The following is a 13,815-nucleotide window of genomic DNA, read 5'->3' as shown; positions in this document are numbered from 1 at the left end:
GGACATAGCAGGTGATGAATAAATATCTGTTTGTGTTGCAGTTTAATTATAAGCAGGAATGAATAGTTTTCGGCTATAAGTCAACCAACCGATAACCTAGCTCCCTTTGAGATTTGTAAAATTGATACTAGTATTCTGGAAGATGAACCCGCTGTGATTGGGTTGGCAGTATCGATGTCAAGTCCTCCAGAGCCAGGCATTATAGAACACAAGGAACTCACCAGTAAGTGCCATCTTGTCAGATTGCTTGACAAGTAACATTCATCCTCTCCTGGTGGACACCCCCACCTTATAAAACTACAAAAAGGAGATCCATCTTCACTCACACCTAAGTTCATAACGAGGACACTTCTCTTTAAGAAACCAATTATCTCCCACGGGTTTGTTTGTTTGTTTGTTTTTAACAACTTGCAGTTGTGGCAAGTTTTCTCTCGGGCTGATTGCCTGAAGCTGGTTCTTCTGTTTTATGAGACTTCCATTAACTATATTTAGTTATGTTAGGACTAAACGGATGTGGCTAGAAAAGATGGCATATAGCAATCTATATGTTACTTTACGGGTTAGACATTTTTGAAATTGGAAAATCAATTTAAAAAAAAAAAGGAACCTTAATGTCAAACACAAATACACACCACAGAGGAGAGGGAGGTCACAATTTTTTTTTTTTTTTTGATCCTGAGATAGCAACACAACTAAAAACTACCCCCAAAGAAGCAAAAACGGCAACAGAGGTCAACACGCTGGGAACTGCAACGATGTAACTTTTCAAGCATTTGTAACCTTCACTAAGTGCATTGCACATTCTCAACTGTCACTGACAACAATGGGCAGCCCCGAAGAAGCACATTTCCTAAAATTACAGAGAAGGGAGGGAGGCAGGGAGGGGAACTGGCTCTGTCCCTAAACCGTGCCCACTCCTCAAATAACCCACTCTTTCCCCGAACAGACGAAGCTGTCCAGAAGGAGCAGCTGGACAAGCAAGATTTGGGCATCGAGTCGCCAGAGACCTTGAGCCTGCGAAGGCAGTAGCCCTCTGGTTCCAAAGCGCCCAATACAAAGGGTCTAGCTAGACTCGCCTTAATTTTTTCCCCCAACCCTTGACAACCAACCTGCCCACCCTCACCTCCCCGTGCAGAAACGCCAGCCGCAGTGCCAACCTGGGCTCCCAGGGACACTGCCGGGAGGGAAAAAGGACACCAGGTCGCCCTCGCCAGGAGCCAGCGCCAGGTGAGCGCGCACGCGGCACCCCGGCCGCCCGCCGTTCCCGCGTGCTCCGCAGCCCGACGCCTCGCTCGCGGGATTACGGGGCCCGCGGCGCGAGGGCAGCCGGGGGCGCGTGCGCGCGGGGGGGTGGGGGGGGGGAGAGGAGGGCGGGCGCCTCGCGCCGGCAGGTGGGCGCGTCCTCTCGCGAGCGTGCGCGCGCCGCGCCGCGCCTCCTCCCGCACGTTCCGGGCGCTCCGCGTCCCCTCCCTCCCCGCCAGGAGCGCGCGCGCCTCCCGCCCTCGCGCCAGGTCCCTCTCGGTCTCTCCCGGAGGCGCACCCTCCCCGCGGAGCTCCTGCCACAGCCGCTGTCTAGCCTCCTGTGTCTTCCAGCCTCGATCCCCGCGCGCCTCGCCCACCGCGGTCCTCGCCTCCTTCCTTCCTCCGCCCACCCCCGACCCCTTCCCTTTCCCGCCCTTCGCTCCCACCCGGTCCGCGGGGAGAGAGCCTGGCCGCGAGGCAGGCGGACTCGAGGAGAAGGGGGTTCGGAAAATGGACGTGCCGCGCTTGGATCATGCCCTCAACAGCCCCACCAGCCCCTGTGAGGAGGTGATCAAAAACCTCAGCCTGGAGGCCATCCAGCTGTGCGACCGGGACGGTAAGAGCGGCCGCCGGCACCGTGGGGAGAGGAGCCGAGCCCTCGCGCGCGCCCGTGCGCCGCGGCCGGCCGGGTTCCGCGGACCCTGCCCACTCGGGCGGGCGGGCGGGCGGCAAGGTCTTTTGTTGTCCCCTCTGTACACATACATGCAGGTGGGGTGGGGGGGGTTCCCCTCAGCCCCGCCGCCCTCCCCTCGGACCCCCAACCAGAAACAATAGCACAGGGGCTGGCGCGTTTGGCACCGGGAAGGCGGCGGCGCCCCCTCGCTGTCCTCGCCCAACGGCCCCGGCGAGGAGCTGCCCGGCCGGCGCGCCGCTCCCGCCCGCCCGCCCGCCCGCCCGCAGCTCCCGCCCCGGTCGAACCAACCGCGACTCGGATCTTTGCCGCAGTCCCGGTTTTCCTGGGTCTCCTGGCACCCAAAGGGAGATGCCCTCTAGAGTGTCTAGATGTTTCCAGCAACCCCCGCCCCCGCCCCCCACCCCACACTAGTTAGCATTTTCTGCCCAGGAACTTAGATCAGTTCCTTTTAAAAACCCTCCCATCTTCGGCCATCATCCCCCCCGTCTCGCGCCCTCCTCCCAACCCCCATCCCCAACACACACACAATTTAGAATTATTTTTATCCTCTCTAAATGGGATTGGGACCACGGAGGTTTTTGGGGTGGGGGTGGGGGTGGGGGGTTGTTGTTTGTTTCCAGTGAAAGGGCAGGAAAAAAAAAAAGAGTGAGTTTCAGCACCAAGGACAGCCCCAAGCTTAGTGGTTTGGGGCTGTCGTTCAGAAACTCTGAAAAATCTATCAAGGAATCTCATTAACCAGTGTCACCCCAAAAAAATAATATAAAAAATAAAAAGTTCAGACAGGAAAAAAAATCTGTAAAGGAAGTAGACTCGCATATGTGCTGGGATTCAGAATCTGTGCCTTGATATTATCCGGTGCATTCCATTGTTAAAGTTGACAGTCTCCTAAAGAAGGAAATGGATTGAAGGCAGGCAGGTCTGAGCATTCTTCAAGATAAGCTGGTGCCATGTACAATGCGGGTATGTTCTAGGGCTTCTGTGTTAGTTGGAGTAGTTGAAGAGTCGGTGCTATTTCAGGAATGTGGAATAAAACTTCATTTGTAAAGAAGTTATCTGATTAGTAACCATTGGCCAGATATTTGTGGAAAAGGAAAAAAACAATTGTGTTTAAAAAAAAAAACAACAACAATTTATATTGTCAAGTTGACCCTGAACACTTTTGGCTGTAAATTAAATTAATGTTTAACTCTACATAACGTTTAACTGGTGATTTAAAAAGACGTTTTTAGCTAAGGTTATGTAGAGATACTGATGTGCTCACAATAAGGTTGTAAAATTTATCAGTGTGTAATCCAAATAGAGGGCATAGGTCTTGTTTCCCAAAGTCATTTACGTGGTAATAACTTGGTTAGGTGTTGCTATACAGTGCAGTTTAGATCAACTGAACATTGAATTTGTTTATTAATAAATTTAGGACACAGAATAATTGTTCTTGGAAACCAAAGTCACTTTAAATAATTTCTGAAATAGGTGTAGTATGGATAAGTATATACTCTTGCAAATGCTGCTTATAGTATCATTTATCCTTAGACTATTTTGGTCACCCTAATAATAGGTGCACATACTTATGGCATCTAAAAGTCATTATTTTGGAATTTTGTATATAAGCTTGCATTATTAGACTGTAAGGCTATTTTTAGTATACCATATAGAAGTCATGTGGGTTTTATTTATGCTTTTGTGAAATGACTTTTTGTAATGTTACCATTGTAAATATTTTACTTCATTTTCATTTACTTCAATTATATACCAAAAGCTCATTACTGTAGTAATTGGAAATACGCAATTCATAGTTGCTCCTCGGAACCCAGTAATCTTAATACTTAAAATTGCCCTTACCATTATGTTTTAGAGATATTAGGGAAAATAATGTTTCTTGTACTTTTTTATGAACTTAACAATGTTAATAGTGTAGAGTGCAAAAATAATGCTACATATATTGTGGTCTCTTTTAGAATTGTAGCTATTATATTTTGGTGGTATTTTTTAGTGTGTCGCTCACGATATTGATTCTGAAAAATGAGTAAGTTATGTAACATTTAATTTTGAGGCGAGGTGCTGGCATTAGGTAATATCTATGAAAATTACTACCTATTATAGACTTTTAATTGATTAAATATAAGTTAAATAGGATTTTATTTTATAAAATAGCTTATGCCAACAAATCTACCTAACTCCTCTATTAAAAGATGTGTAAAATTTGGAAATAGGTTACTCAGAGATGTTGTTTAAATGCTTACTTTTTTATTTTGTGACTATACATGTCAATTCCAAAAAATGTTGACTTCATAAGAATAATTTAAAAGAGATACTATTGTTGTTTTATAGAACAATTTAAAGTTGTTGCATTAAATTTGTCAACTAGACCTTATTTTTCATAATTTTATACTGAGAATTTTTCAGCTACATTGATGCTATTTGCTCCCTTCACTCCCAACTTTTCACTTCTTCTCAGGTCTCACTCATCATTTTATTTCTATAACTATATAACATAGAAAGATTATGTGGCAGAAGATTTATATGCTTAAGTACATAGTAAGTGCTGTGTCATAATTCTATGATCATAGAAACACATTTGTCTTATTTGCTCTTTACTTTTCTCACTATTTTACTCTATTATTCTTATAATAGGAAAAATGGGAGCAACATTATTTCTTTGGAAGTGGAATAAAACAGGAGAACATATTATTGTTAAATATACATTTCCTTTTACCCTCTCCACTTGTAGATGTTTTAATTTTATGATGTTTTGCATATTACATCAACTAAGAGCTATAGTTGCTGGTAAATGTACTTATTTTTTGTCTGTCACTTGCCTGTTTTCTTATAAATTAACATGTACATTATTAGTTACAATTCACAATGTTTCTTTATTTCATAGTTTCTCAAAGTATTTAATAGTCTGAAGTTAGAGGGTTCTTATACACTCACATATTATCTCATTGTGCTTTTATCCTAGGCATGTGATCTTTGGTTCCTAGTTCATGCTTGGATGTTACTTGTAGTTTAAAATGATGATTCCTGATAGACTTCTATTGGGAAAGCTAGGTAGATGTGCTGTAGATATAGTAGTTTGCATAATCTCTATTCCAAGTAGAAGAATATTTCTGTTCCTCCTTTCTGTTGTGCTGAAGTATCCTCAAGTTGCATATGTAATGTACTTTAATTGTGTCTTTCCAAAACTGAAGGTGGAAAAAAAGCATTAACTTCTCATCAATAATATGAGAAGCCACCTCCAGTTTGTTTCCTCATATACTTCAGACTCTAATTTACAGATGATAAGATAAAATAGCCCACTACTCACACATAGAATCTACATTACTTGTACTTTTCATTGTTTTTATCGTGCATATGTATATAGAAGCTTTCTTTTGTTGCTGAAAGGAATGATTTATCCATATGTTGCTTTATATGCGTTCTAGCTCCCTGCACTCTTGTGTGACTGATGTGTCATAAGTATAATAGTAAGGGAGAAAATACAAAATTAATTTGTTGTATAGCATTTAAATCTATCCCCAAGGTTTCCTAGCTTTAACAATATTATTTCCATGATCTAGGCATTTTATGACTCTCTTGATATGGTTTATGGAGTTTATGAAGCTAGTAGTCAGCAGGGGAACATGCTTTAAAGAAATTGCGCATACAGACACTGACAGATTTCCCTGTCTTTGTCTCTAACAATAGTTTTGTGGAGGAAAAGAAAGGTTTCCTCCTTTTTTTATATAGTTAAAAAAAAAGATAAATTTCTTTAAATTTGTACATTATCTTATCTATTAAGTTATAAATCATCTGGGACTTCCTTCTTTATGTTTATTGACATGTGAATTAAACAAGTTTTCACTTTGGAAACATAAGATAACATGGATATGCTTAGTAGAAGTATAGTTTATCTCTGCTGTATTAGGTAATCCGTAGGGACATTTTCTGAAGCAGACATCTAGGAGGTGTTCCCATAACTGTTACCTTTAATAGTACAGGACTGTGAGGTCTCACTGGCATGCATATAGCATAGTGATAATACCATCTTAGAATCAGAAAGACCTCTACAGAATATTAATTTTTATAGATATGTTTGTTATCTTAAGCAAATTACTTAACCTTTGTTTAGCCTCAAACTTTCTCATTTTAAATGGGTGTAATAATGTTGATCTGTAGGATTGTTAAAATAAATATTACATATCTTTTCTCACAAGTTTTGACACAAAATAAAGATTATTATAAATGGAATATAATTATCTGCATACATTCTCAAGGTGAACTGCTTTTTATTTTCACTTTTTGCCAGTGTTTTGAACTCTGTTTTTTTGTTTTTTTCATTTCAGTTGTGTTTTATTTACTTGGTAAATCCTTCTTATGTCAATTTAACTTCATGAGTAATAAACGTAAATTGTAAATCTGAATTTTAAAAGGACAGCTACAGTATTCTATCCTTTGCTTATATTTTCCTATCCCATCAGACATATCCTTGTCAGCCTTAATCTTGCAAGCTCTTTTCAGCTTCTGCTCCGCATGAATTTGCTGCATTTCATGTGCCTTGTGACTTTGATATCTGCTTTGGGTAGGCATTTGCACCGTTCTCTGTTATTGATTTAACAATTTTTTTCCTTATGATTTTTTTCTAAAGATACCTCTGTACTACCATATGTGATCTCTATATTCATTTATTTGACCCAGATATGACTGTAGAGATACTGTAAATTTTTATTAGTGACTGAAACAAAACAAAAAATAAAATAAAACAAAAAGAAACAAACTTGAAAAAAACTCTAAAACCATCAGATTATGTTAACTAATAGGGTTTCTGATTCATTCCCAGTGAAGAACAGGAAGTTATTAGAGTAAAAGTCACATCAAAGGATATGTGACCAGACTCCCTCCAGTGGTAGAGTGACTGATGTGTCATGAGTGGTAACACTGGCAACTTCCTTTGTTGCATAGGTAAGCCAGTCAGAAATTCTCTCCATAGAACACTATCTAGAAAACTTCCAAGTCGCTTGGTTTTTGCTGCTGATATTTCTCCCTCTTTTCAGCCCAATCTTGATTTTTCCTTTAACTTACGTGAGTATAGTTTTCTGATTACTTTTGTATTTTATCCTGGGCTTTAGGAAAACAGCAGTTCCATAATCCTAGTTTCTGGTTTTCCTTCTCTGCCCTTAATAGATGCATAATTTAAGTTTTGCCTTATAGTATTTGCTTCTTTCTTGGATTTGTTTTTCGTTTCTGTCAAATTTCTCTATATGAATCTTTTTTATTGTTTACAAATTATTTAAATTCAGTTTTTACTATAAACCATATCCCTCATTCTGTAACTGATTAAAATACTTTATTATTACTAGGCATTAGTTAAATTGTCTTATTATCAGGCTATATTTTATTCATACATTTGAAAGTAAGGTTAGTATTTGGGGAAGATTTCTAGCAAAAATGTATAGAAGTGTTGAAGAATCTTGACCAAAAAAACAGGTAGGCATCATAGCGTGTTCTCTATATGTAATGACAGTGAGTAGCAGTGGTATAAAAGAAATAACAAAATAATTACTACTAAGTCTTTGTGATTGAATTTTCAAGCAAATGGAAACTTATCAGGAGTAACTTTAGAATATTAAGTCTGGGAAATTAGAAGAATCACCAACTGGAAAGAAAACAAGGAGAAAGAAAATAATATTAAGACCCCATGATGACAGCTTTTTTCATTTCAAATTTTAGGTCTCAGTGAACATTCAAATGTGTCCCGAGCCCTTTTCCAGGGGCACTTTCCTCTCTCACAGAATTTATATATGCAGAACAGTAATATATACTGCCTTCTCATTATTGTTTCACTATGAATGCCCTTCACGGAACCCACTTAGTACATTCATTTTTAGACTTCTTTTACTTAATTCCTACTCTTCAAAGGCAGTTACTCATAGTCCAATGATAACATTTTTGAGAATCATTAATAGACAAAAACCAACCACTTGATACTTTATAGAAGATTGTGAACTAGAAATTTTTTAGTAATCTCTGTAAAGGTAGTTTTAGAGTCAGGAGAGTTTTCAGAGGGATTTAGCAATAATGTTTATTTTAAGACATTTTGAATCTAACTGTAAGACTCCCTTGGAAGCCTATTAAACATTTAGCAACTTCTATTGTGTTCTGGGGAAAAGAGTTGTAGAATGAGAAAGAGAATTGTTCACAGAACTGTACATTCCACTAGTGAGATCTTGAGCTTTAGCGTGCCTCACCCCTTGAAGGAAAGGAGTGAACATACGCTGGGGAATCCCAAAGATGAAATAAATCTACATCCCAGGTTTGTTAAAAATGGAAACAAGAGCTCTGCATTTGAAGTTGCCCAATAGATATAGTTAAGCGAAAAGGATCCTACTCTGAATTGTGGTTAGTTTTGCCTGTGATATTATGACTTTTTGGGCCAAGTTTATGGTTCACTTTAAAAGGGCTGCTCTGTGGGGATTATTGTACATGTATTACTTGTTGCAGTGGTATGGCAATTAATGTAAAAATACTCTATCTTTTTTTTTATGGCCAGTGGGAATGCTGCTATCTAATAATAGTATGAAAGGCTTATACCTTCCCTAAACATATGGGAAGGTATAAGCCTTTCATACTATTATTATGGTATTAAAGAAAAGGCACAACATTTTTTTCAATATACTTACTTTTATTTTCTTAAGAAATAGTGTCTTACCTTCTGTAAGCCTGAATGTTCACGAATGTCTCAAAGTCTTTCCATTTAAAAAAGCTGATGATAAATGCAAACAACAATGATAATTTTGAGCATCTACTGTGTGATAGTTTTTTTTTTTTAATGATTGTGCATTTATATTATAAATAATAGTGCAGAACAGGATCAACAAGTTAAAGTCCTTGGGCCAAATCTGAAAACCTGTTGCCAGTTTTTGTAAGTAAAATCTCATTGGAACACAGCCATACCCATTTGTTTACATGTTGTCTATGGCTGTTTTCTTGCTACAACAGCAGAGTTGAGTAGCTGTGATAGCCTATAAACCTCATAATACTTATTATTTGCTTCTTTACAGAAAAAGTTTGCCAGCTCGTATTGTCTAGGATTGATAAAATAAATTAATCTCTCTTGGTAGGAATAAATATATTGAAAGAAGTGTTTCTGAAAGAAAACAATACAGTTATTTTGCTTTTACACGTTACCAGGGTTTTGATATAATGCAGATTGGGCAGAGAGCTGAAGAAAGCTGAAAAGCTTTACCAGGCAATAGGATAGCTCTATGTGGAGTCAGTTAAAGATGGGTAGCCATCTGTGCCATTGTGTCTGATAGGCAGTAAGAGAAACAAGTCCTAATTATAACTCGAAATTGTCTTCATATGAATAACTTTAGAAGTAAATATTAGCTATGCATTAAAGTTCAAAAATAATGATGTGAACTTTCAGAAATACGGATAGTTTTGATGCATATTACAGAAATATATTTTTTTTCCTTCTAAACCAAATACTCATTGAAAGAGTCAAGCAAGATCTTATCTTCTATCTTTTATCTCTATTGTAATACTTCTCAATCTATGTTTTTTTTATTTCTAATCTATTATTGACTTATTACTTATAAAAATATAATTTAAATGAATTTTAGAGAAATTAAATTTAAAAGATCCAAAAAGATTGAATCGATATAAAAGTTCCTATCAAATTCCTAAGAAAGTTTCTAAATGCTTCATCATAACTTTTATATTTATCACATCAAAGACTGGTAAATAGGTTGCAGACCATAATTTGAGTACATTAGCTAAAGACAGTACCATTCTATTCTTGTTCAATGATTAATAAGTTTTAGGTACTAAATTTACTCTATTAATATATTTTTATTAGTTTCAGAGAGGAAGGAGAGGGAGAGACATAGGAACATCAATGATGAGAGAGAATCATTGATCAACTTCCTCCTGCACACTCCCTACAGGGAATTAAGCCTGCAACCCTGGGTATGTGCCCTGATGGAAAATCGAACTCTGACCTCTGTTTCATAGGTTGACACTCAGAGTAGAGTAGATGTATTTTCATATTAGAGTCAAAGAATAAGTGTTCTTTTTGGAGGGAGATAATGGGATGGAGTCATCAATGAGTTTAGGTTTTCATTGTGTTTTGTTTTGTTTTGTTGAGAAAATAATGTGTTTTGTGATATCCTGAGATATTTGTTGATAACATTAAGAAAAAAACACATACTTTTTGCTGATCTGTTAAATTTCAGGCACTGGAATTTATTTTACTTTCATAATGAATCTTAAAATTGTAAGAATCAATTTATCTGCATTCATAAGTTTGGTAACATTGTAACTATATTGTCAAATTGAATTTGTTCAGCGTATTAAACATCTGCATAATCAAATTAGTTTGTCCCTTATTTTTTTTGAAAGATATTATCAAAAGTTTTTTGAGCCATAGCCTGTTTGGTTCATTGGATAGAGCGTGGGCTTGCAGACTGAAGGGTCCCAGGTTCGATTCTGGTCAAGGGCATGCATCTTGGTTGTGGACACATCCCCAGTAGGAGGTGTGCAGGAGGCAGTATCTTGCTTCAGGACATTCACCTAAGCTCGGTATAAAAATGAATTTGGAAATTTTCTATTCATAACATTATAATTAGTTTTTAAAATCTTTAATTTTAGCAAGTCTGATGTGATTATCTAAAACTATAAATACCTTATTATTCAGTCCTTATTAGTAAACAATTATTACTTCATGAAAGCTGGCAACAACTTTTACAGAAACTAACCCCCTTAGATTTTAAAATTTTATTGACTTCCCTTAATATAGTCCTCTTAACACTTCTAACAATTTAGTTGATGGTATGTTAAAAACTGATTTAGACATTAAAAATTTATTCTCCATTGTTTGTCATTTTACCATTCTTGCATTTACCTATTTGAGAAACTTCTACATATGTAATGGAGAGATCTGCCACATTCATATTCTCATTAAGTTAAATTGGAAAGATTTTACATTATGTCACTATTTGAATTAATCAAGTATAAGTAATGAGTAATTTTGTATTCTCAGCATTTTCAGACATGTACCAAGGTTTTATTTCAATTTTTGGATAACAGTTTTATTAATTTAATATATTTATTGCAATGTCAGGCACACCTTTTCTTAAATCATGGAACTTGTCAGAGACCATATTTGCAAAACCTTGTATTATCACATATGTAATACCTTAATCAATAAAGAAAATTAAAAAGAAAAAACAAAAAAGAAATCTAATGAAAAGTTACCACTTTTTACCAGTACAGTGTAAATTTTACTGATAGATGGCTATCATTGAAATTTAGCATTGTATTTTAGCTTTTGTGAGAGCTTCCAGCATATTTATTTCATTTTGAACATAGTTGTGAGTATAGTAATATTAGCTGAAAAATCAAGTGGTACTAATTAATAGTAAAACTTTGAGACATCTTGAGTCAAATCAGTCTCAATACATACATGTTAACGTTTCTTTAACATTTCTTATTGTAACTAAGTAAGTTTTATAGATAAATTGCCTATATTGGAAAAAGTAAAACTTTATCCCAAACTTAGAATAACTTAATCACAGAGATAATTAGAATAATTAGAGAATTACACAAAATTCATAGAAAGCTCTTATATTTGAGCTGAAGGGCCAAACACATGCACCTGATATATACTATCCTACCTCTTTAAAAAACACTATCTCCAATATTTATTTTGTAACTGAGACACTTTTTAGTGTACAAGTATAGAGAATTTGAAGTAATGGGGGAAGTGCCTATTTTTATTTAGGAAAATAAATTTCAGTGTGCTGATCAATTTTATAATAATGCTCTGAATACAGATAAAGTCTCAGTTTTTAAAAGTACATTATGATACAATAGCTTCTCTACTGTTTGCAATTATACTTGCTAATGAAAACAAAACAAAATAATTTATCAATAGCCATTATGTATGTTTTGAAACTCCAATTTTTAAATTTCTGGTGCAGAGAAAAATGTACACCTCTCTTCCTAATTTTTCTTCATAAATCACAATTGTGGTATCTGTATTTCAAAGAAATGTTTGCTCTTGAAATATTTTAACTGCTTCTGTGCATACTGCTAACTAATTATATTGTCAAGTTATTCTACATTAAAATTTTTTGCATAAAGTTATATTGTGCAAAACAATGAAGGAACAGATGTGGAGAAAAATATCTAAATTATGGCACATAAATTATGTATTGTAGTGATATATCTTTATTTAATTTATAGAATAAAATTTAGATAGCTTGAATGTACTTATGATTCCTAATAAAAATGTAAGAAAAATGGAATGTATAATAATGCTTCCTACTAAATACATTTAATAGCTTTCATCATTCTTACCTTCACTGGAGAAACAGTTCCTTTTTAAGCATGCCTACCAGAAAAAGAGATTCAGGTATTATGTCAGCATAAACCTTTCTGAACTTGAACTAAGATAAAATACTTATTCTCTTTCCACTAAGTGTTACCTTCTATAATAGTTCACTACTGAAAGAATAATTTTGTAATATTTGTATAAATTTAATTGAAATCAGACTCAAAGGTGCCACTGCCAGTTCTGTGAGTCATCCAAGTCTCCAAGCTAATGATATTTGCTTAAGTAGCTGTCCTTGTTTCTGAATATGTTGGAACTCCATATATGAATTTTTTCTTATTATAGACATGGATGGATCCAAGTGTCTGAAGTTTATATAGTTTGGAGTCCTATTTTTTTTGGGGGGGGACAATATAAAATCTGGGGTACAATACCAAGTACTAAAAACAAGTACAAGTGAAAGGGCCCATGTAGCTTAAACTTAGTTTCTGGATAAATTCCTCTCTCCTGATATATTAAATATCATCCTCCCCATTTTTAGTGTGAATCACTTGAGTACAAATAATTTAGGCAACCCTTCCTAAGATCAGATAACTAGAAGTGGCAAAGATATGAAAGTCTTGTTTTATTCCAAAGCCTATGCAACATAGACATAGGGTAAAATAGAAGAATCTGTGGACTATATAGTACTGACAAAATGTTATTACAGTTCGAAGGAAGCTATCTGGATATCCTAGAATCATCAGGATAGGCTTTCAGCGATGTGGCTGGAAATCAAGTTTGAAGAATAGATTGCATTTTTTAGGAACCTTCAAATAGCCATCCCAGTAGGTCTAAGATGATTATCTCATTGTGGTTTTGATTTGCATTTCCCTAATGATTTGTAATGTTGAGCACCTTTTTATATACCTGTTGGCCATTTGTATGTCTTCTTTGGAAAAATATATATTCAAGTCCTTTGCCCATTTTCAGTGGAATTACTCTTTTTTGCTATTGAGTTATGAGTTCCTTATGTATTTTGTATATTACTCTTTATCAGATATATGGTTTGCAAATACTTTCTCCCAGTCTGTAGGTTGCCTTTTCATTTTGTTGATGGTTCCTTTGTTGTATAGAAAGTTTGTATTTGGATATAGTCCCACTTGGTTATTTTTGCTTCTGTTGTCTTTGCTTTTGGTGCCAAGACCTATATGTCAAAGAGCTTTTCCATGTGTTTTCTTCTTGGAATTTTAGGATTAATCATAAAGTTTAAGTTTAATCTATTTTGAGTTATTTGTATATGGTGTAAGACAACAGTTCAATTTCATTCTTTTGCATATGGATATCCAGTTTTCCCAGCATCATTTATTGAAGAGACTATGCTTTCTGCATTATGTGTTCTTCATAACCTTGTGGAAAATTAGTTGACCATAGATGCTTGGATTTATTTCTGGGTTCTCTAGTCTGTTTATTTGTCTGTGTGTCTGTTTTACTATAGCTTTCTAATAAAATTTGAAATCAGGAAGTGTGGTGCTTCCCACCCTGTTCTTCTTTCTCAAGATTGCTTTAGCTATTTATGGTCGTTTGT

The 13,815-nt window shown here is 36.4% G+C and overlaps 1 protein-coding gene across 1 annotated transcript in view; it reads left to right on the top strand.

Annotated features, from left to right (window-relative positions):
- The first annotated feature begins 1,408 nt into the window (after positions 1-1,408).
- The window catches only part of PHYHIPL (phytanoyl-CoA 2-hydroxylase interacting protein like), a 27,937-nt gene continuing 15,530 nt past the window's right edge, over positions 1,409-13,815 (top strand). Inside the window, exon 1 of the mRNA XM_084904815.1 lies at positions 1,409-1,858. Within this exon, the coding sequence (XP_084760941.1) occupies positions 1,753-1,858 (106 nt within the window). The 5' untranslated portion in view covers positions 1,409-1,752. The remainder of the gene's footprint in view (positions 1,859-13,815) is intronic.

The sequence above is a fragment of the Pipistrellus hanaki genome (assembly GCF_964339955.1).
Source record: "Pipistrellus hanaki genome assembly, chromosome: 14".
NCBI classification, from domain to species: Eukaryota; Metazoa; Chordata; class Mammalia; order Chiroptera; family Vespertilionidae; genus Pipistrellus; species Pipistrellus hanaki.
The sequence above is the reverse complement of the archived record's forward strand: the minus strand, read 5'-3'. Positions and strand labels throughout refer to the sequence as shown.